This window comes from Mobula birostris, chromosome 1 (genome assembly GCF_030028105.1).
Source record: "Mobula birostris isolate sMobBir1 chromosome 1, sMobBir1.hap1, whole genome shotgun sequence".
NCBI classification, from domain to species: domain Eukaryota; kingdom Metazoa; phylum Chordata; class Chondrichthyes; order Myliobatiformes; family Myliobatidae; genus Mobula; species Mobula birostris.
The window spans coordinates 207,244,206-207,265,823 of record NC_092370.1 but is presented as its reverse complement, the minus strand read 5'-3'; the positions used below and the strand labels follow the sequence as shown (position 1 = coordinate 207,265,823).

General features: G+C 41.1%; 2 protein-coding genes across 3 annotated transcripts in view; one reads left to right on the top strand and one right to left on the bottom strand.

Moving 5' to 3' along the window:
* Positions 1–1,840: 1,840 nt before the first annotated feature.
* ckba (creatine kinase, brain a) lies at positions 1,841–10,866 on the bottom strand. The gene is made up of 8 exons (XM_072269936.1): positions 10,762–10,866; positions 9,417–9,621; positions 8,309–8,463; positions 6,719–6,851; positions 4,453–4,624; positions 3,571–3,694; positions 3,299–3,488; positions 1,841–2,220 (listed from the first exon to the last, which is right to left on the bottom strand). Exons 2-8 carry the CDS (start codon positions 9,607–9,609, stop codon positions 2,042–2,044), a joined length of 1,146 nt encoding a protein of 381 aa, XP_072126037.1. The 5' UTR covers positions 9,610–9,621; positions 10,762–10,866; the 3' UTR covers positions 1,841–2,041.
* Positions 10,867–10,997: 131 nt separating this feature from the next.
* The window catches only part of trmt61a (tRNA methyltransferase 61A), a 68,274-nt gene continuing 57,653 nt past the window's right edge, over positions 10,998–21,618 (top strand). Inside the window, exon 1 of one of the 2 annotated variants that reach the window (XM_072282420.1) lies at positions 10,998–11,065. The gene's annotated coding sequence lies outside the window, so the exon portion shown is untranslated. The remainder of the gene's footprint in view (positions 11,066–21,618) is intronic. The other variant, XM_072282516.1, reaches the window with a different exon arrangement.

Sequence of the window (21,618 nt, the reverse complement as noted above, 5' to 3'; positions counted from 1 at the left end):
TGGAATAAACTGTATTTAATACTGTTTATTCAACTGATTAATTGCAAAGAGTACATTAGTATGTATACGCAAGTGGTTAGTTGAATTTTCTGCATTTTCCCCCAGTTTTACTTGCTCATTTTCTGCAAGTAAAGCTTGGAAGTTTAGGACAACAGGCACACGTACAATCCAAAAGCTCTCTAGGCAGTCAAAGGAGTAATGTGTGGAGGTATTTATATTTGTTAGGCCATGACAAAATTCATCTCAACCTTCAGGAATTTTGCTTGTCCCTTTCTGAAGTTGGAATTAGTTAAAATTTAGTTTATTTTTAAATTGCTGCAGTATATTAATTCTTCAAGTTTTAATTCTACAAATTATTTTGTAAGCTTGTCTTATTGCCATATCCAATAGAGAGAAGAAAAAAATTGGGATATGAAATAGTTGGGAGCCAAGTTAAAATGCCATTCATGTCAACGGCAATTAATTGTAAAATAATGTTAGGGCATTTGAGGGGATTTGATTTTGAATGCTGTTGAGATAAGTAATAACATTAAGATAGATAGCTTCCACTTGATTATTTCTCTGGTCACAATAATTGTTGCAGGGAAGTTTCCAGAATCTAAGTTTCAAGGAAATCATTCACTGAAAGAACCAGCTTGTAATTGTATTTAAAAACTAGTGTTGAGAAACAATATACTACAGTAATAGAGCAACCAAATTTGCACAAGTCAACACAATGATGAGAAATACAGATATCACAGAAGATTTGTGCAATTTGTTCAGTGTAAATAACTGAAACCTATATACTGTACTATGTAATAGTAGGCTAGAAGCATAGAGGTCATATGAATTTTGAGCTATGAATCCAGGTACATACAAGTTGTGTGTATTCTATACATGGAAAGGAATATTTTTGCCACATGATCAAAAATAAATTCTAATCTACAAAGTTTAATAATGCTAAATAGGGGCCAACTTGTAATGAAGTAGTTTAAGATTTAGAATTATATGGGCAAAACACTACCTGTTAACCCGTCACCAGTGTAACTTTAAATTTTTAAATAAAATGCCTATTAGAAAAACAAATTGCTTCTTGTGCTCTTTAATCTACTTTTGAATACTATTGTACATGCTCCAGTCTTTAAGTATGATAAATTCTTGCTAAAGGATTACTTGATTGAAGAACGAAGAAAATGTGGTTTAAACTGAAAGCTATGTCACCTTACAATTAGCACAGAAGTGGATGATTTACTTTAATAAACCTGTGATTACTTAGGCCATCATGCAGCTGGGGTGGTGGGATAAGAAAGGGGCAGGCCAACCAACTAGAACTAAGGAGGGAACTGTACATTAAGATCAAGCTAGAGAAATGGTTTCCATATTTGACAGCACAAGGTGGTGTGATTATTGGGGAATTTCATAAATACAAGTCAATGATAATTAAACAAAAAAATTGATCTTTTCAGAGAGCAAGACTGAATCTTCCTTCCAAGAGTAGTTAAGTTGAATATCAGAAGGGAAGTTAGTGCAACAGACGAGGGAGAAAAGAATAATGGATTGCAGTAGTAGGGAGACACAAATTAACATGTTAGAGATAACATATGGAATATCAGCACTCAGACCAGTACAGTGAATGTCCCATTTCCATGTTGTTAATATACTGCCTTGATTACAGGAAGCACTTGTGAAGACAGTTTAGAAAGCTCAAAGGTTAATTATGGTTTAACACTGACCATTGTTAGACAGGAAGCAATTTAAAGATAGATGCTAACACCACCAAGTGTTTAGTTGCAAACACTAACAGCAGATTAACCACCAAGGATAGATTAACCAAGTGTCTAAGAAAATTACTGTGCACTCATTTGTACAGACCAAAGTATATTTATTCATTTTTAATTCATCATCAGCAACAACAATGCAATGATTATATCTTCAAGATTTCTACTACATTTATGTCAAAGACAAGGCTCACCCCCCCCATTCCAGACTGGCATCTTGGATTTTTTTTAATATATTATACAATATATCCAGTGAATAGGTTAGAAGTTGAGATAAAGTGACTTTACTTCTGAGCTGGGATAAGGCTGTCAATGGCCTGGCCTTTTTCAAGGCATTTCTCCATTTCAATTAGCAGCTTTACACCATCGACCACCATTTGAACCAATTCAACTTCAGAGAAGCCTAGGCGGTCAGCATTGGAAATATCAAAAATACCACCAACTGCAGCTGTGTCAACTCCACCTAGCAAGAAAGGAACAGCAAACCGTATTAGTATATTTGTAGCTGCTTTACAGAAGCCACTTCAATACAAAAGAAATACTAAAAATTGTCATCTAAAGCTATGCACATGAATTTTATCTTAAACCTGGATGATTTGCATGTTAAAACATACCAAAAGTGAAAGTTAACAAATGGCAAGTGTATTTAAAAACATTCCATGTTCCTTACTTGTACTGTAGTGAATGCCAGCAAAATTTGAAATAACTTATCTGCAGTAAGTTTTGTTTAAAAATGATGTTTAACTACCCCAGTTAACAATTGGGGAATTGTGTTCTTCTGCTGTATTCAAATCATCTTGTGCTAATGTACATGAGCACAGGTAGGAAGAGCAAAGAAGAATATTTGAACTTTGAGCTCCAATGTTTCCTAATGTAGGCAGAAATGCATCACACTTTAAACATGTGTATGTTTAAGCACTGGAAACAAAAATAGCAACTAATTTATAACAAGTCAGAGTTATGGTGGGATGAATGCCAGAACTCATGATAATCCAAACAGAAGGGGGTTTGATCTATTTAACAAAGTCCAAATTTGGCTGAAAAGCTAACCGTTTTTTTTTTTAAATCCTGAAATACAAAGATGGTATTTGGAGAATGGCAGAGCATGATGTGTCCAGGCCACTTGCACACAACTGAGGTTTAAAGTCACATGAAAGTTTGATTTACTCCTATCCACACACAAAAAGCTACAATTTTCCTTCTTAAAGTTAGAGCAGCATTTTAGGTCCTTAATTGTTCCAAAAAAATCGAGCAAACCAAGAATATCATTGAGACATTAGTAAGACAGATGTAATCTGGAACCAGATTTATGGGTAATTTTGAAAGGCTATGTGTATAGATTACAGCTGTCCAAAAATCTTCCTAAAAAAAAAAAACAGTAGTTAAAGTTGTGCTTCTGACAGAATGCAGGAAATCAACTGTTCCAACTTTTCATGATCAAGAAAATAAATTTAGAGTGGTGATCCAGTCATTTACTGCCAAAACAAGTGCCCTGCATCAGGACATACTGCACTTCCACTTTCAGGTAAAATCCAACTCACCTGTGCCACGCTTCTGCAGTCGCAGTCGTTTCAGAACCTCGCCAAATTTTTCGTGTTTGCTGAGATTGGGCAGTTTCACATGAACACCAGCACGCAGGCCAGTCCCCAGGTTAGATGGGCATGTCAGGATGTAGCCAAGGTGCTCATTCCACATAAATGCATGGCCATTGCTTTTGAAGAGATTTTCAATCTATGATTTAAAAGAAATAGTTCAAAGAAAAATACAAAGTAGTTTTAGACAATTACTGACTCTCAGTAACACTCAATTGTACCTTTGATAGTCCAGTGCAGAAACGGGTGAAGACTTCCTTCATGTTTCCACCTTTCTGCATGGAGATAACACGAAGATGATCTTCTTCATTTACCCAAACGAGGAAAGTCTTATTGTTATTATGCCTGGAAAACAGGTTTAATTTGGAACAAGCCAATTAATATCCTGGACCAAAAAAAAAAAAAAAAAAAAAAAAAGTAATTTTGCTTTATTAAGAGTGTAAGCTTTGACAAAAATTCTATTACATCAAAATATAATTCCTTCAGGCATTATTTTTATCTAAATCTGTATCACACTAGAATTCTTTGGCCAAAAGACAGTCCTCAATTTGCCAACATAGCCAAGGCTGATTGAGGAAAGTGAAGAGAAGATAGCTACTTTGTCTTAATATGATAAAAATTAAAATTCATTAAGGAATGGGCTACATGTTTGGGCACAGAACTTAATACAATTGCCCAGGAAGTGGTGTCATCTAAATAGGTTAGGTACAGAAATATTATCTTCCACATAAAGCCAACCTAGTGGAAGTCATCAATTAGCTAATAATACAACGGCTAACTGAAGTTAAACAGATCTGTGAAATCCAAAAATAACTCTTCTTGCTGAAGCTGAACCATACCACTTTCCACCACCCCACCCAAACCAACCAAGATCATAACATTAAAAACCTTCCAGGAATTATAAAAATGTACTCATTCAGTAAAGGGAATATATATATAAAAATATAAATAAAGTTGTTTGTTGACCCTTCAAGAAAAAAGGACTCCCAACTAATTTCACTCCAGCTGGTCAATTTATCTTCATCAGATGCAAAGCTTCCAGCATGCTGCAATATTGTAAACAAAGCCATTCTCAATCTTTTACTCCCAAGCCAGGAACCAACCAAATGCCTCTGCCATCAGGCCAGTCACGAGCCATCCCAGAGGCTAGCAGCAATGGAGACACAGGCTTGTCAAACAGGAAGTGGTCATCAATTAGGGTCTGCTGTTCCTTGTCAGTCATGTTCTTCAGGGCATAGTATTTTCCAGAAAATTCACCATCTAGACTTTTCAAACCTAGAGAAAAGGAAAGTTACATTGCAAGAACTGTTTTAATGCTAGGAATAAATCCCCTTCATTTTATAACTGTTTTTACAACTTGATAAGTTAGTTCCTCCAAAAGGAAGTTTTCCTTTAGTTTAGATAAAAGGAGTTGCATTTATATGAAATGATTTGTGATTTTCTAAACATCTAGATATACTTATAGCTTAAAGTATCTATGAAGTCTCCTGAGATCGAGCCAAGCAGGCACCAAAATAGCAATGTGACAATGATCTGTTGAAGAAATGTTGATGAGAGCACATCTTAAAAATATATTTCTATAGGGAATTAAAGAGCTTCACTGAAATAACACTGAACCTGTATATAATGTACACCTTGAAAGCCTGTATTTAGGTAACATTAGATAAATTAGTCAGATCTCAGGATTGGTTTATGTCAAAATTGTAGAGATTATGTGCTTTTAAAAATCATAATCACCAGGGTCATCAGCAGTATACGGAGGGCAGTTGTGACCCTGAGGAAGAGCAGAGGCACATGCATCTATAACTTATTATGTGGCAAAAGATTGCAGCGACAGGAATGGGCTCTTCTGTGCTTAGAAATGAGGAAGTTCACATCAGTATATATAAAAGAATATCAAGGAACTCCAGTTTCAGGTAGTGCCAGAGCACCTCTTCAAGCACCTCAAGAAATATTTTAAAATTATACAACCAGTCCATGATCCCACTACTGGGACTCAGATGTGGGCCATTTGTATTATTAGGTTAGCTACCTGTAATTATAGGTTCAGTCTGAGCATCTCTTGGTGGCCAGAAAAGTAACCAAAATAAAAAAAAAAACACTCATCTTAAAACACTAAAATGGCAATAGTCAGGTTAGGGTCGAGTTTGGACCAGAATTCCTGGTGTATACTGGGATGCACCATGTGGGTTTTAACAATGCACATTGGAGATGCTGTTTTGAGGAATTTTACTATCTGATGCACTGTGAGGCTTAAACATTCTGAAATATATTATTCTTGTTAACTTTTGCCACAGTCATAATTTGGGGAAAAACTGTTACATTTCCCCTAGACCTTAAAGTTGAAGCGTCTCAAGCAGAAGATAAGTGAAGATTACAAGTTGGTCTTGTAAAATCCTTTCTTGCCAAAATAGCACATTTAAAAATGCCAAAATATACATAGTTTTGAAAGACAGTATAATGAGAAACTAAGATGTAGTGAGATATAATCCCCTCAAAGCTTTCCGCACAACTCGATTTTATAATCTGAAACATATGGTCCAGAAATTTTCCTGAAGTTCTACAATTAGTCCCTCCTCCCATGAGCTACAGTAACACGTGGCAGTTTACAGTTAATCCCACAATTGCAATGTTACTGGACACATACTTGCAATTCAGAGTGTAAAGTTTTATGGTACTGACTCATTTTCTGGATAAGAGGGAGTACTTGGTGAGAGCCCAAGTCTTCATTTAAAGGCAACATTTCAGTCTCTCAAAACTAATTTCCTTTCAAACATTAAAACAATATGTAATTGAGATGTATACTTCCTTGCTCAGTCTTAAAAATGAAACCACATTAGTTTGTATACAAAATTGGAGCCAGTAGCTGATATTTTAAACACTATAGAATTTGACAAGAGGTCACAAGTTAACAGAATAGAAGTATTCATTTCCATAAATGGTTCAACTATGCGAGTTACTTTCCACAGACAAATGGAAATAGCATTACCAGTAAAGCTGAAACACTAGATTAGCCTGAAGCTTGTGGGTTTTGTTTAGGGAAATGAAATAACTTAGTTCCCATTTCAGGCAAGAAACACCTCGTGTTCAGAGATGAGTCAGTTAACAGGACTTTAGTTTCTTTGGCAGAAATAATCCTTGTGTGGGGCTGGGAAAAGGGTGCAGTATGGCAATTCAAGAGCTGTCGATTGTTTATGAAGATAACACATTAATGTAAAATCGTCAGGCAATTCTCTTCTGAATTATCAGTGCTCATTCTCCAGAAGTGTGTGAAGACAAGGTCTTGGATTCTGTTTTAAGGAAACTTGATTTTCAAAAACTTTATCAGCTATTTAAAGGTTAAAGCACATTATGCTCTTTTGATCTTACCGTCCTCTGAAAGTTTCTCAATAGCACGGCGCTCCCCTCGGCTACAGTGAGGGGGAAGGCAAAAGCCACGAATACTGCGGCCAGTGCGGACTCTGCTACTCAGCACATAGTTAGGATCCAGGTCATCACCACCCTAAAAGAAAAATCACATTTACTATTTCACTTTCATTAACGAAAAAACTATTCGAATTTTCTTAACCACCAAAAGGCATACAATTGTCCATAATTTCAGATCAGATTCATCTTGGACTATTGCCCAGATTATAGTACACCATAATCGTGTAGAGAAACAATAAAATGGCAAGTAACATACTTTTGTGCCAAATGCAAAGATGCCTTAAAGTGAGTTTAAATATTCATTGCAGCTTCATTTGGAGTTGGAATGCAAGCTCAGACCTGAACAGAGCAGGTGCACTTTCCATATTATTTGACAAATGCCAATAAATCCAGTTGTTGGTCAGAAGGAGAAGAACAAATCTAAGACAAGCTACTTATGAAACTGGTACAATGTTGACACAAGGGCACCTTGAGGAAGGTCACCTTGCATTCTCAAAATGTCAAAACCAGATGTGGGGAGGGGGAAAAAAAACAGGGACAGTTAAATCTAATGACAGTCAAAACAACCACTACTAGGCAAAATATTGGGGAGAGGAAAAAAGGCTTCCGAAGTCTGTGGATTTGATAATATAATGAGCCTTAATTTGTATCATAATTGGAGATATTTTGGATTCCATTTATTAAAACAAGTTTTCTACAAATTAGACTATTATCTTCCTATCACAAGCAAAATTTTTTAGTGAATGGAAACTCATTATCAAATTGTTCAAGGGTATTTAAATCTAATCATCCTATTTTACAAGGCAAAATAATATTAAAGTATTGAATTGAGAATCCTGGCTGGATTCAACAGATAATTACTGGGTGTTAAAACACTTCCCATAGTTTTATTTTTACTATGTCACCTTTCATAATCTCAGGATGCCACAAAACATTTACATCCAACCCCACACTTCAATATGGTCACAACTGCAGGAAATGTGCATCTAAATTAATGTGCAGCAAATTCTCATGGAAAACAAAAAGTAATATTTATAGAGGTAGATTCTAATGTTTTATTGTGCTCCCTGCAGAGATTTATTTCTTGTGCTATGCATTCCAAATATCAACGTGGAGCATAAACTGATAATTACAGCACTTCATTTAAAGTTTATTCTGAAACCACTCCCCACTCCAGGAGTGGAATGGGGCAGCAGGGTTACTTGGAAAGGGAGATTGAAAGGCATGTATGGTTAGGGCACTCAACTCCCCAGCTTCACTTCAAAGTAGAGTCCCAAGATCTTTCAGGAGATCACAACCACATGAGAATTTCAAGTTCCAAGGAAAAGGGATGCCTTCTTCCCCTTCTGCACTAAAATGTCAACCAGATTTTTGTGTGCTCAAGTCTTTGGAGAGTACTTGAACCCACGATTTTATGACCGAGGCAAAAACTAGATCAAGACCACTAAGGCTAGTATGTTAGTTTATTCTTTAAAATGCATTGGAATTCAACCTATACTTGTGTTTAGTAAAGAAATGAACCCATTGTCTAACCTTGAGCTTGTCCGAGTGAAGGTCAGTTTTGTGCTTGTCACTAGGTTTGTAGCCACCATGGCGGTCCCGAATAACTGGATCAAAAAGATCTTTGAAAACCTCGTAGCTTTCTTCATCTCCAGCAACACAACCTACTGTCATAATAAATGGGTGACCTAGATACAAAAAGAACAATTACAGGTAGCGCTTCTTTCACCACATCCGCTTAGAATGTCAGACAATATCCGCTGACTTTTGAAAGGAGTACTCAGCTGCATTTATTTTAAAATGGGAGGGAAGGAAAGACGAAGGGGGAAGGGGTCACATCATTCAGTTCTTTTGCCTTACGAGTTATTCAAGTTAAATCTTGAGGGGAGGAAACATTCTGCAATATGAGTATTACAATAATGAACAGAGTCAAGCATCTTAAAAACGATTAATTAATAGACCAATTTAGTGGGTTATTTCAGGAGTACAAAAATAACAGGCAACGTGCTTAAATCAACGGCAATCGGTTTCGGTCATGGTGCTGATTTACGGAGGGTCAAACCAATCCACAGTCCCGCATTCTAACTGGTTGAGTATATTTTGCGTCAAAGTAGAGGGATTTCGTACTATTCCAGGCAATCTAAGTGTTTTTAATCTAAGTGTTTTAGCAGGATTACCAATCCATCACACAAGATGAAGCCACTGGGGATTGACTTGCCTTCCCGCTTCTTGCAAAGGTCGGGAGAGAGCACTAACCATAACCATGTGGCCATCGTGCTGACTCAAAGCGGGAAACTCCTCTGCTGGCCACCGCCTCTCTAGCCAAGCAGCAGCGACGTGTGAGGCGTCACAACTACTTTAAGGAAATAAAACGCGGAAAATGAGCAGCAGCACCCACCAATCCCAGCACTGAAAGCCCTCGGCTGTAATCCATTCTAGCAGATTTATTGGAGAGCGGAAAGCCAGGATACTGGCTGCTTTACTTACTATTTATAACATTTTCCGTAGCTTTGAATCAATGATGCCCTTTATTCTGTGGTGGGCTGGATAACAACCAAGCGCCAAGTTGATGTTAAAAATTTCCCCAAACTAACTTGTGCCCACCTTATAAAGCAACACTTCTCCACGGAGGAGGGTTTACCTGGGTTGTCCACTCCAGTCTGAATGATATCGTCAAGGGTAAATCCGCTGGGGGTCTGCTTATCTCGCAACTTGCCGTACATCTCCGGGGTCAGGACTTTGGCCATGTGGTTGTTGTGCTTGCTCAAATCTGGAAATTCGTCCTTGGAAGAATATTTCATTTTCAGGAGGTTGTGACTGTTGCTGAAGGGCATGGTGACGCTTTACTGTAATGCAAACAGCTTTAGGAGTTAGGTTTGATCGCCGAAAGAAATGGCTTCTCGAAGCGCGGATTTGATTGAACGGATTGGGTCCAGTTTACCAGAAATGCACTGAACGCTATACGACGAACACGAATTCATCTCATTTGCAGATTTTTACTTAAAGAAAATAGGCCATTTAGCGCGAACTTTGAAGCTGCACAATTATTCGAAATTATCAAAGTGATTGGCGTCCGTGATCGAAATAAACTTCTGCGCGAGTATGGTAAAGTCTCTTGCACATTTTAGACACTTTAATATATTGCAGGACGACGTAGGTCATGGCAGTACTCCAACCCGCAAAACTCAATACAGTATAAAGGATGCTTTTAAACGAAAATCCGACTTTTGACATTAAAGTCCCTAACTGATGGTCATTTCCGACATTTGAAAGAAATACATGTTCTCGATTAACTACCAGCATTTCCTGGGTAGTTTTACAATTCTTTGGCGTGGCTGAAAACTACGGGATTCTCAAATAGCGTTACGATTACGTAAATTTCTCGTCCTTCGTGACCCTATCGCGCTGTATTTCATACAAGATTTATGAAGGACAATCCAAGTACATTAAATCTGTGATAACGTCTACAAATCTTGGATTAGAAACAAAGCATTTACTCTCAACAGATTAGTGCAGGCATCATTCACAATTTTTAACAAATATCTTATTCGCAGTTTATGTGTATACTATGATACAAGGTTATTAATAAAGATTAAACTCATTCTATTGGTACTGATAAATTGTGTGGATTTTCATCTAACGCGCATTCCTTCAATATTGTATTAGAATGCAAAGATTGATTTACCAATCAGTAAATACTCCGGCTAATCCTTACATTTAACGATGCATTTAAATAGATGCTTCAAGATTAGGTTTAACCACTATTACATTTAATACACGTCTTATTCCAACTGAACTTCGTTATGATGTTCATCTTATTTCATCTACTCATGCTTTTGTCTTAAGGCAAGAAATTGCATTTAATTTGCATTAGGTTACTTTCCACTTAATCCAAAAATAGCGTTGAAATCTTTCCCGAAGCAAAATAAATAAAAATGTTTTAATTTTAGTTTACTAGCTGATTTTGATTTTCATAAAGACATTACCTGAATAAGCAAGGAAATTGAGGCACCAATTTAATTCTAAGCCCGTGCTTCCCACTTTATCCTGATCTCCGCACCACCCTGATTGGTGTCCGAGCGATCGGTGAGCTCCCATTGGATTATATAGTGCACAAGGGCCGCCATCTCATTGGCCGCTAAATTTAGTCCCATTCACGGCGCGATTTGTCAATCAAAGCGGTGTGGGTCGAAGAGGATGTGTCGAACGTCATCGTCATGCGACTAATTGAAGAAGGTCAAGACGTCATATTCGCGCGTCCGGACCCGGAGTGCATGTGTGCGTTTGTCGGTGAGTTTCGGTTCTTGTTGAAAGACCCTCCGAGATTTAAAGTTATTTCAGGTTTGATTGTGTGTTGTCCGGTCGTCGGAGCTTGTGTACTGAGTCTGGCAAGAACAGATCAAGGCTAGTGAATGTACCAGTGTGTTAATGGCCGGCATCTCGTGCGGCTGCTGTCCCGCCTTTTGTATAAAAGTGCATTACTTGATAAACTAAGTACAGCAGCATTTCTCCACACAGCATGTCGTAGAGCGCAAAGTGTACTCTGCTGTTATTCAGTTTAAATGTCTTTCATTCTGCTATTAAGAGATCATTCGAGTACAAGAAATTCTGTACTTGCGGGCAGTTTTGAGCAACACACACAAAATGCTGGAGATCAGCCTCTGTGGAGGGAAATGAATATTCGACTTTTCTACCCGAGACCCTAGTACTGATTGAAGAATCTGGCCCGAAACCTTTACTGTTCATTTCCTTCTATAGATGCTGTCTGACCTGCTGAGATCCTCTAGTGTTTTGTGCATGTTGCTCATTCTTCCTTCAAGATTATGTTCCCACTTGATGTCATTATAAAATTACATTCTGCTCAAAGAAAAAGCTGGTGATTAGAATTTTGTTTGCAGGCCTGTGCCAAGGAATACAGCATCGCGAAAAAACAAGCCCCTATCACTACTGCAACACACATCAAAGTTGCTGGTGAACACAGCAGACCAGGCAGCATCTCTAGGAAGAGGTGCAGTCGACGTTTCAGGCTGAGACCCTTCGTCAGGACTAACTGAAAGAAGAGCTAGTAAGAAATTTGAAAGTGGGAGGGGGAGATCCGAAATGATAGGAGAAGACAGGAGGGGGAGGGATGGAGCTAAGAGCTGTCTTCTCCTATCATTTTGAATCTCCCCCTCCCACTTTCAAATCTCTTACTATCTTTTCTTTCAATTAGTCCTGACGAAGGGTCTCGGCCCAAAACATCGACTATACCTCTTCCTATAGATACTGCCTGGCCTGCTGTGTTCACCAGCAATTTTTATGTGTGTTGCTGGTGATTAGAATTTTGTTTGCAGATTTGCAGACCTGTGCCAAGGAAAACAGTATCGTGAAAAAACAAGCTCTTTGACCTGAAATTCTTCTCTTTGTAGGAATTGCCTGACCTGACCATTTGCAGCACATTCTTTATTTTTTTAAAGCATATAATGTGCCACCTTTAGTTTCACACTGTAAGAGCTTAGTATTTTTGTTTAACCTTCCTCCCTTTGATTTGAGTCATCTAAAATTAAGTAAATTTTGTCTGCACCCACGTGTATATCATTGAAATGTACATTAAAGATTGCACTGGTTCTAGAACTGACTCTTGGAATACCCTGCTGTGCACTTTTCTCCAGTCTTTCACTACTACTTGGGGACAGTAATTCCTCAGTGTAATGAAAGGTGATCTTTGTGCCTTCTTGAGATAGCAGACAAGGTTTTAGTTTAACCGGTTTCATGGGGGTGTCATTATAGGTTATGGTCCTTGAGTATTTGGAGTGGGAGTTGAACCCACACCTTCTGATTCGGAAATGAGTGCTCTATCAAGCTCTTAGTGTTCTGGCGATTCAGTTGTTAGAATTGGTCAACACTGAATTACTTTGTGTGTGAATCAGAACAAGACATTTTGGTCTCGTGCTAGTGCTGGCACTTTTAAGTGAATCGTGTTGCAGAAAATCAAACCTCAATGGCTCTGATTCTGTGAGTTGTGCTTTCAATCATAGAAAAGCAGAGCACACAAGGAACTAATAGAGGCATCACATTCACACCGGTCAAAAAAAACGCTGGCCTAATCTTATTTGGTCTTGGTCTGTGTTACGTACCCCGTAACTGGGTTGCCAAACCAGCAGAAATGGATCACTCAGTTGGAGTCTGGATTACTAGAACTAAGAAAGTTTTATTAAAGAAACAAGCAACACAGTACTCTAATCAAAAGGATAATGAATGCAACAGTTCAGCAATGATAAACATACATGTACACAGAATTCAGATAACAGGATCAATCAAGCTCTATCGTTGTCTAGGGGTAAATGACCAGTTTCAAAGTGACACAAAGTTCAGGTCAATTTAGTTCAGTTCAGTTCGCAGTAATCGCTGCCGTGGGAGATGGACAGTGGGGGGAAGGAGAGAGAGAGCAAAACGAATGAATATTCAAGGCTTCCACACAGACCTTCGCAGTCAGCTTTTGGGCGCGTCCTTTGTGATGTCATCTGAGGTCACCGACCGTGACCCCTCCGTTTCCAGATACGATCGTTTCTCTGCGGTGAACCTGGCACCCAGGCAAGGGTGGACACACACCAGGTTCCCGCCGATCGTGCCTTTCCATCCTGTGCGTCTATGGCCCGGTACTACCCACCGACTTGTGAGAGACGCACCGCTTCCAGGGTCTTGTTACCTCGGGTGTCGTGTGTGTCCTGCCTTAGCAAACCTGTCCCTTTTTATCCCCCTGCTGGGGTATCGCCTGTCCATCACTTCAAACAGTTCAGGGTTCAAAGGGGGAGCTGATCTTGACAGCTCTCCTTCCCCTTCATTAACATCTCCAGATGCTGCTCCATTGTTTTCCTTATCTCTCACTCTCCTGAAGACAGGTGGCAGACCAACTGCTGATTCCACTGGTGCCAGCCCAGGCCAGCTACATCTTAATCTATGTGTATTCTTGTCACAGTCTGAAACCTTCTGTCTTGCACTCTGTCAAGTACATATCCAGTGACTTTTCAAATATGTTGAATTTTTCTGCCTTCTCCATCCTTGACACATGATGTCCGTGACACATGGAGCCAATGCAGACTAACCTCATCTGCTGGTACATGATCCATATCCCTTTAAATCAGAAATGTTCATGTATCTGCTTGAATGCCTTTTAAACATCACTGGCATATTTCCTTCCATCACCCTCTGATTCCCCAGCTACTAGCAGTAAGTTCCAGGCATCTACCATTCTGTTTTTATAGGGAAAAAATACTTGCGCCACTTATCTCCATTAAATGTCCCCCCCCTTACCATAAATGTATGCCCTCCAGTATTTTTGGCCCCCGGGAAAAGGACTCTGACTATCTACCATAACTATGCACCTCATGATTTTATATACTTTGCTTCGGTCTCCTATCAGCCTCCACAATCCAAGCTAGTCTAACCACTTCTCACAGCTAATGCAATTTAATCCTCTTCTGCACCCTCTACAAAGCTTCCAGTCTGTCCTGTAGTGACTGGAACTGCACAGTGCTCCAAAAGTGGCCTAACTGAAGTTTTATAGAGTTGCAACATAACTTGCTAAAACTTTCTACTCGACTGATGAAGACAAGTATGCTCGACGTGTTTGTTACCACCTTGTCTGCTTTGTCTCTTTTGGGAGCTCTGGACCTGCACTGCAAGATCCCTCTGCACTTTGATGTTCCTAAGGGTCTGTCATTTACTGTACACTTTCCCCTTGCATTTGACCTTCTCTCACGCACACCAGCTGCATTTCTGCACCCATTCTCCAGCTGAACTATGTCCTGCTCTGTCCTTTCACAACCTACTTCACTAAACAGAACTTTTGTGTCAGCTGCAAACTTACTAATCTTTCCATCTACAGTTTCATCCAAATCATATATGCATATCACACACAGCAGGGGTCCTGGCACGGAACCCTAAGGAACATGACTACAGATCTCCCGTGAGGATGATCCTTCTGGTACTATCTTCTGTGGCTAGTCAGATTTGAATCCAATCTACCAGGTCACCAGGAAGCCCATGTCTTTATTTTCTGGATCAGCCGACCTTATCAGATGTCTTATGCAGATGTCATCCACTGTCCTACCCTCATCAACCGTCTTCATTATCTCCTGGAAAAAAAATTATAAGCTATGACCTGCCCTGTGCAAGGCCATGTTACCGCTTCTAATAAGCCCATGCTTTTCCAAATGCTTTTCCCATTCCTAAGGATCCTCTCCAATAGCTTCCCTAAGGCTGATTGTCCTACACTGAGCTCGATTAACCATATTGCGCAAGTTGACTCTGATTAAGAAGGCATATGGTGCATTGGCTTTCATCAACCGTGGGATTGAGTTTAAGAGCCTAGAGGTAATGTTATAGCCATGTAGGACCCTGGTCAGCCCCCACTTGGAGTACTGTGCTCAGTTCTGGTCACCTCACTACAGGAAGGATGTGGAATCCATAGAAAGGGTGCAGAGGAGATTTACAAGGATGTTGCGTGGATTGGGGAGCATGCCTTATGAGAATAGGTTGAGTGAACTTGGCCTTTTCTTCTTGGAACGGCAGGGGATGAGAGGTGACCTGATTGAGGTGTATAAGATGATGAGAGGCATTGATTGTGTAGATAGTCAGAGGCTTTTTCCCAGGGCTGAAATAGCTAGCACGAGAGGGCACAGTTTTAAGGTGCTTGGAAGTAGGTACAGAGGAGATGTCAGGGGTAAGTTTTTTATGCAGAGAATGGTGAGTGCATGGAATAGGCAGCGATGGAGTTGGATATGATAGGGTCTTTTAAGAGACAGTAGGTGCAGGACTAGGCCATTCGGCCCTTCAAACCAGCACCGCCATTCACTGTGATCATGGCTGATCATCCACAGTCAGTACCCTGTTCCTGCCTTCTCCCCATATCCCTTGACTCCGTTATCTTTAAGAGCTCTATCTAACTCTTTCTTGAAAGAATCCAGAGAGTTAGCCTCCACTGCCTTCTTAGGCAGAGCATTCCACAGATCCACAACCCTCTGTGTGGAAAAAATTTTTCCTCAACTCCGTTCTAAATGGTCTACCCCTTATTCTTAAACTGTGGCCTCTGGTTCTGGACTCCCCCAACATCGGGAACATGTTTCCTGCCTCTAGCGTGTCCAATCCCTTAATAGTCTTATATGTTTCAATCAGATCCCCTCTCATCCTTCTAAATTCCAGTGTATACAAGCCCAGTCGCTCCAATCTTTCAACATATGACATTCCTGCCATCCCTGGAATTAACCTTGTGAACATACGCTGCACTCCCTCAATAGCAAGAATGTCCTTCCTCAAATTTGGAGACCAAAACTGCACACAATATTCCAGTTGTGAACTCACCAGGGCCTTGTACAACTGCAGAAGGACCTCTTTGCTCCTATACTGAACTCCCCTTGTTATGAAGGCCAACATGCTATTAGCTTTCTTCACTGCCTGCTGTACCTGTGTGCTTACTTTCAGTGACTGATGAACAAGGACACCTAGATCTTGTACTTCCCCTTTTCCTAACATGACACCATTCAGATAGGAATCTGCTTTCCTGTTCTTGCTACCAAAGTGGATAACCTCACATTTATCCACATTAAACTGCATCTGCCCAGTCACCCAACCTGTCCAAGTCACCCTGTATTCTCATAACATCCTCCTCACATTTCACACTGTCACCCAGCTTTGTGTCATCTGCAAATTTGCTAATGTTACTTTTAATCCCTCCATCTAAATCATTAATGTATATTGTAAACAGCTGCGGTCCCAGCACCGAGCCTTGCGGTACCCCACTAGTCACTGCCTGCCATTCTGAAAAAGACCTGTTAATCCCTACTGTTTGTTTCCTGTCTGCCAACCAGTACCCTACCCCCAATACCATGTTCTCTAATTTTGCCCACTAACCTCCTATGTGGGACCTTATCAAAGGCTTTCTGAAAGTCCAGGTACACTACATCCACTGGATTTCCCATGTCCATTTTCATAGTTACATCCTCAAAAAATTCCAGAAGATTAGTCGAGCATGATTTCCCCTTCGTAAATCCATGCTGACTCGGACCTATCCTGCCACTGCTATCCAAATATGCCACTATTTCATCTTTTATAATTGACTCCAGCATCTTCCCCACCACTGATGTCAGACTAACTGGTCTATAATTGCCTGTTTTCTCTCTCCCTCCTTTCTTAAAAAGTGGGATAACATTAGCTACCCTCCAATCCGCAGGAACTGATCCTGAATCTATAGAACATTGGAAAATGATTACCAATGTGTCCACGATTTCTAGAGCCACCTCCTTAAGTACCCTGGGATGCAGACCATCAGGCCCTGGGGAATTATCACCCCTCAGTCCCATCAGTTTACCCAACACCATTTTCTGCCTAATGCGAATTTCCTTCAGTTCCTCTGTTACCCTAGGTCCTCTGGCCACTATTACATCTGGGAGATTGTTTGTGTCTTCCCTAGTGAAGACAGATCCAAAGTACCTGTTCAGCTCGTCTGCCATTTCCTTGTTCCCCATAATAATTTCACCCTTTTCTGTCTTCAAGGGCCCAACTTTGGTCTTAACTAATTTTTTCTTCTTCACATAGCTAAAGAAGCTTTTACTATCCTCCTTTATATTCTTGGCTAGCTTACCTTCGTACCTCATCTTTCCCCCCCCCCCCCCGTATTGCCTTTTTAGTTATCTTCTGTTGCTCCTTAAGTCTCCTAATCCTCTGGCTTCCCGCTCATCCTTGCTATGTTATACTTCTCTTTTATTTTCATACTGTCCTTGACTTCCCTTGTCATCCACGGTCGCCCCTTACTCCCCTCAGAATCTTTCTTCCTCTTTGGAATGAACTGATCCTGCACCTTCTGTATTATTCCCAGAAATACCTGCCATTGTTGTTCCACTGTCTTTCCAGGGTATCTTTCCAGTCAACTTTGGTCAGCTGCTCCCTCATGGGTCCATATTCCCCTTTCTTCAACTGTAATACTGACACTTCTGATTTTCCCTTCTCCTTCTCAGATTGTAGATTAAAACTTATCATATTATGGTCTCTACCTCCTAATGGTTCCTTTACCTCGAGTTCCCTTATCAAATCTGGCTCATTACACAACACTAAATCCATAATTGCCTTCTCCCTGGTAGGCTCTAATACACGCTCCTCTAAGAATCCATCTCTGAGGCTCTCCACAAACTCCCTTTCTTGGGGTCCAGTACCAACCTGATTTTCCCAGTCTACCCACATATTGAAATCCCTCATACAACCGTAGTATTACCTTTGCGACATGCCAATTTTAACTCTTGATTTAACTTGCACCCTATATCCAGGCTACTGTTTGGGGGCCTGTAGATAACTCCCATTTGGGTCTTTTTGCCCTTACAGTTTCTCAGTTCTATCCATACTGACTCTACATCTCCTGATTCTATGTCCCTCCTCGCAAGTGACTGAATTTCATTCCTCACCAACAGAGCCACCCCACCCCCTCTGCCCACCTGTCTGTCCTTTCGATAGGATGTATACCCTGAATATTCATTTCCCAGCCCTGGTCCTCTTGTAGCCATGTCTCTGTTATTCCCACAACATCATACTTGCCAATTTCCAACTGAGCCTCAAGCTCATCCACTTTATTTCTTATATTCCGTGCATTCATATATAATACTTTTAACCCATTTAAAGTAATACTTTTACTCCCCTCACCTTTCACATTGATTCCTATTGCACTTGGCCATACTCTCCGATCCCTTTCTGAGCTTTCTGCCCCATTAATTCTGTTGTTCTCTCTTTCCCTTTAACTCCATCCTTATATTTCCAGTTCGTCCCCTCCCCCTCACTACTTAGTTTAAACACACCCGTGCAGCAGTGGTAAACCTGCCTGCCAGAATGCTGGTTCCCTGCCTGTTAAGATGCAACCCGTCCCCTCTGTACAATTCATCCTTACCCCAAAACAGATCCCAGTGGTCCAAGAATCTAAATCCCTGCCTCCCGCATCAGCTCTTCCGCCACACATTCAGATCCCCTATCTCCCTGTTCCTGCCCTCTCCAGCATGTGGAACTGGAAGCAAACCGGAGATAACCACCCTGGAGGTCCTGCTTTTCAGCCTTCTTCAGAGTTCTCTGAAGTCGTGCTGCAGAATTTCTTTCCTCATCCTCCCGACGTCATTTGTGCCGACATGCACCACCACCTCCGGCTGCTCACCTTTACCCTTGAGGATGCCCTGCAATTGGTCTGTGACGTCCTGGATCCTGGCACCGGGGAGGCAACACACCATCCTTAAATCCCGCCTGTTGCCGCAGAAACCCCTTTCTGTACCTGTCACTATGTGAAAAAGACTAAGGAGCTGGTGGTAGACCTGAGGAGAGCTAAGGTACCGGTGACCCCTGTTTCCATCCAGGGGGTCAGTGTGGACATGGTGGAGGATTACAAATACCTGGGGATACGAATTGACAATAAACTGGTCTGGTCAAAGAACACTGAAGCTGTCTACAAGAAGGATCGGAGCCGTCTCTATTTCCTGAGGAGACTGAGGTCCTTTAACATCTGCCAGACGATTCTGAGGATGTTCTACGAGTCTGTGATGGCCAGTGCGATCATGTTTGCTGTTTTGTGCTGGGGCAGCAGGCTGAGGGTAGCAGACACAAACAGAATCAACAAACTCATTCGTAAGGCTAGTGATGGTGTGGGGATGGAACTGGACTCTCTGACGGTGTGTCTGAAAAGAGGATGCTGTCCCAAGTTGCATGCCATCTTGGACAATGTCTCCCATCTACTACATAATGTACTGGTTGGGCACAGGAGTACATTCAGCCAGAGATTCATTCCACCAAGATGCAACACAGAGCGTCATAGGAAGTCATTCCTGCCTGTGGCCATCAAACTTTACAACTCCTCCCTTGGAGGGTCAGACACCCTGAGCCAATAGGCTGGTCCTGGACATTTCTTGGCATAATTTACATATTACTGTTTAATTATTTATGGTTTTATTACTATTTAATTATTTATGGTTCAACTGTAACAAAAACCAGTTTCCCCCGGGATCAATAGACTATGACTATGACTATGACTACCATGGCTCTGCCTGACTTCTGTCTCCTCGGATTTGTTTCAGCGCCAATTTTTGACTCGCAAACCTGTCCGCCTCCCAGATTGGCAATGTCTCTGTCCCGACAGCTTCCAAGAGGGTGAACCTATTTTCAAGAGTCTCCTGTACTCCAAGCATCCATCCCTTCCTCATTGTCGCCTTCCCCCCCCCCCCACACCTTTCTCTCTTCCGGTATCTTCGGTGTAACGATGTGGCTGTTGGTCCTGTCCAGAAAACTCTCGGTTTCCCAGATGAACCTGAGGTCATCCAGTTGCTTCTCCAGTGCCTCAACCCGGTCCTTCAGGCGCTGAACCTGGATACACTTTCCACATTTGCAGCAGCCAAAGGCACCATCAACATCCCTGACCTCCCACATCATGCAAGCAGCACACTGAATCAGTTGGCCTGTCATTTCTTCACCACTTCTCACCCTCTCCAACTGTGGCGTAGTCTCCTCCCTCAGCCTCCTCGCCGAAGACGCTCGAGACAAAGACTTGCACTTTTCTCACAAGGCACTTCCCTCGACAAGGCCGCTCCCCTAGATCAAACCTTGATGATATTAGCTGATATTTTGACTGATTCGTTTCACTTGTCGCACCTCGTCCGACCTCGAACATTGTGTTGCTGGATGGTCCCGTCGGGTTTTTAAATCAACCGCTCCTTCTCAGCCAATCCCCTCCTGGATAGACACCAGGACAGGTACATGGAGCTTAGAAAAGTAGAGGGCTATGGGTAACCTGAGGTAATTTCTAAAGTAAGTACATGTTTGGCACAGCATTGTGGGCCAAAGGGCCTGTATTGTGCTGTAGGTTTTCTATGTTTCTATATTGCCCTTAAGCAGAGGAACAACATTAGCTATTCCTCAGCCCTCTAGGACCTTGTCTGAGACTAGAGAGGATAGGAAGATCACTGTCAATGCTCCAGCAACTCTTCTGTTCCCTCTCTGAATAACCTGGAATAGATAGCATCAGGATCTGGGATTTATCCACTGTAATATTATTCTCGAGTCCAATTTCACCACCTTTTTAATATAACATGCTTTAGAATATCCATGTACCCCACACTATGCTCTCTCCTCCATGTCCTTTTACTTGCTGAAATCTGATGCAAAATACTCCTTTAGAACCTTGCCCAATTCTTCTGGTTCCTGTCTTTTCCCAAACTACCTTCTCCCAAACTACCCACTTGCTTTCAGTTCATATACAAAATGCCTTGGGATTTTCCTTGATCCTACTTGCTAAAGGCAATTACTGGCTTCTTTGGTCCTTCTGTTTCTTTAGGGTCAGAAAAGTACAGCACAGAAGCAGGCCTTTCAGCCCGTCTAGTCCATGTCAAACTTCAAACATTTACATCTTTCCTATAGGCAGGTGACCAAAATTGCATACAGTACTGATACTCCAAGTTTGGCCTCCCTAATGTCTTGTATAACTTCAACACAACATCTCATCTCCTCTACGCAATACTTCATTCCTGAAGGCCGATGTGCCAAAAGCCTTTACTACCCTATCTACCTGTGACACTTTCAACAAATTATGAACCTGTATTCCCAAGCCCCTTTGTTCTACCACACTCAGTGCCCTACTGTTCACAGTGTAAGGCCTACCCTGGTTGGTCCTACCAAAGTGCAACACTCACACTTGTCTGCATTAAATTCCATCTGCCATTTTTCAGACTATTTTTCCAACTGGTCCATATCCCGCTCCAAGCCAAGATAGTCTTCCTCACTTTCCACTATACCACCTAATCTTGGCGTTATCCACAAATTTGCTGATCCAGTTAACCACATTATCA

Excerpts from the sequence above, each read along its gene's own strand:
- ckba (XM_072269936.1), bottom strand. The coding sequence starts at position 9,609 with ATGCCCTTCAGCAACAGTCACAACCTCCTGAAAATGAAATATTCTTCC. Across the intron at positions 6,852-8,308 it reads TTCACTCGGACAAGCTCAAG|GGTGGTGATGACCTGGATCC; the intron begins GTTAGACAATGG and ends TTTTTCTTTTAG. Across the intron at positions 3,489-3,570 it reads TCTGCACTGGACTATCAAAG|ATTGAAAATCTCTTCAAAAG; the intron begins GTACAATTGAGT and ends TTTAAATCATAG.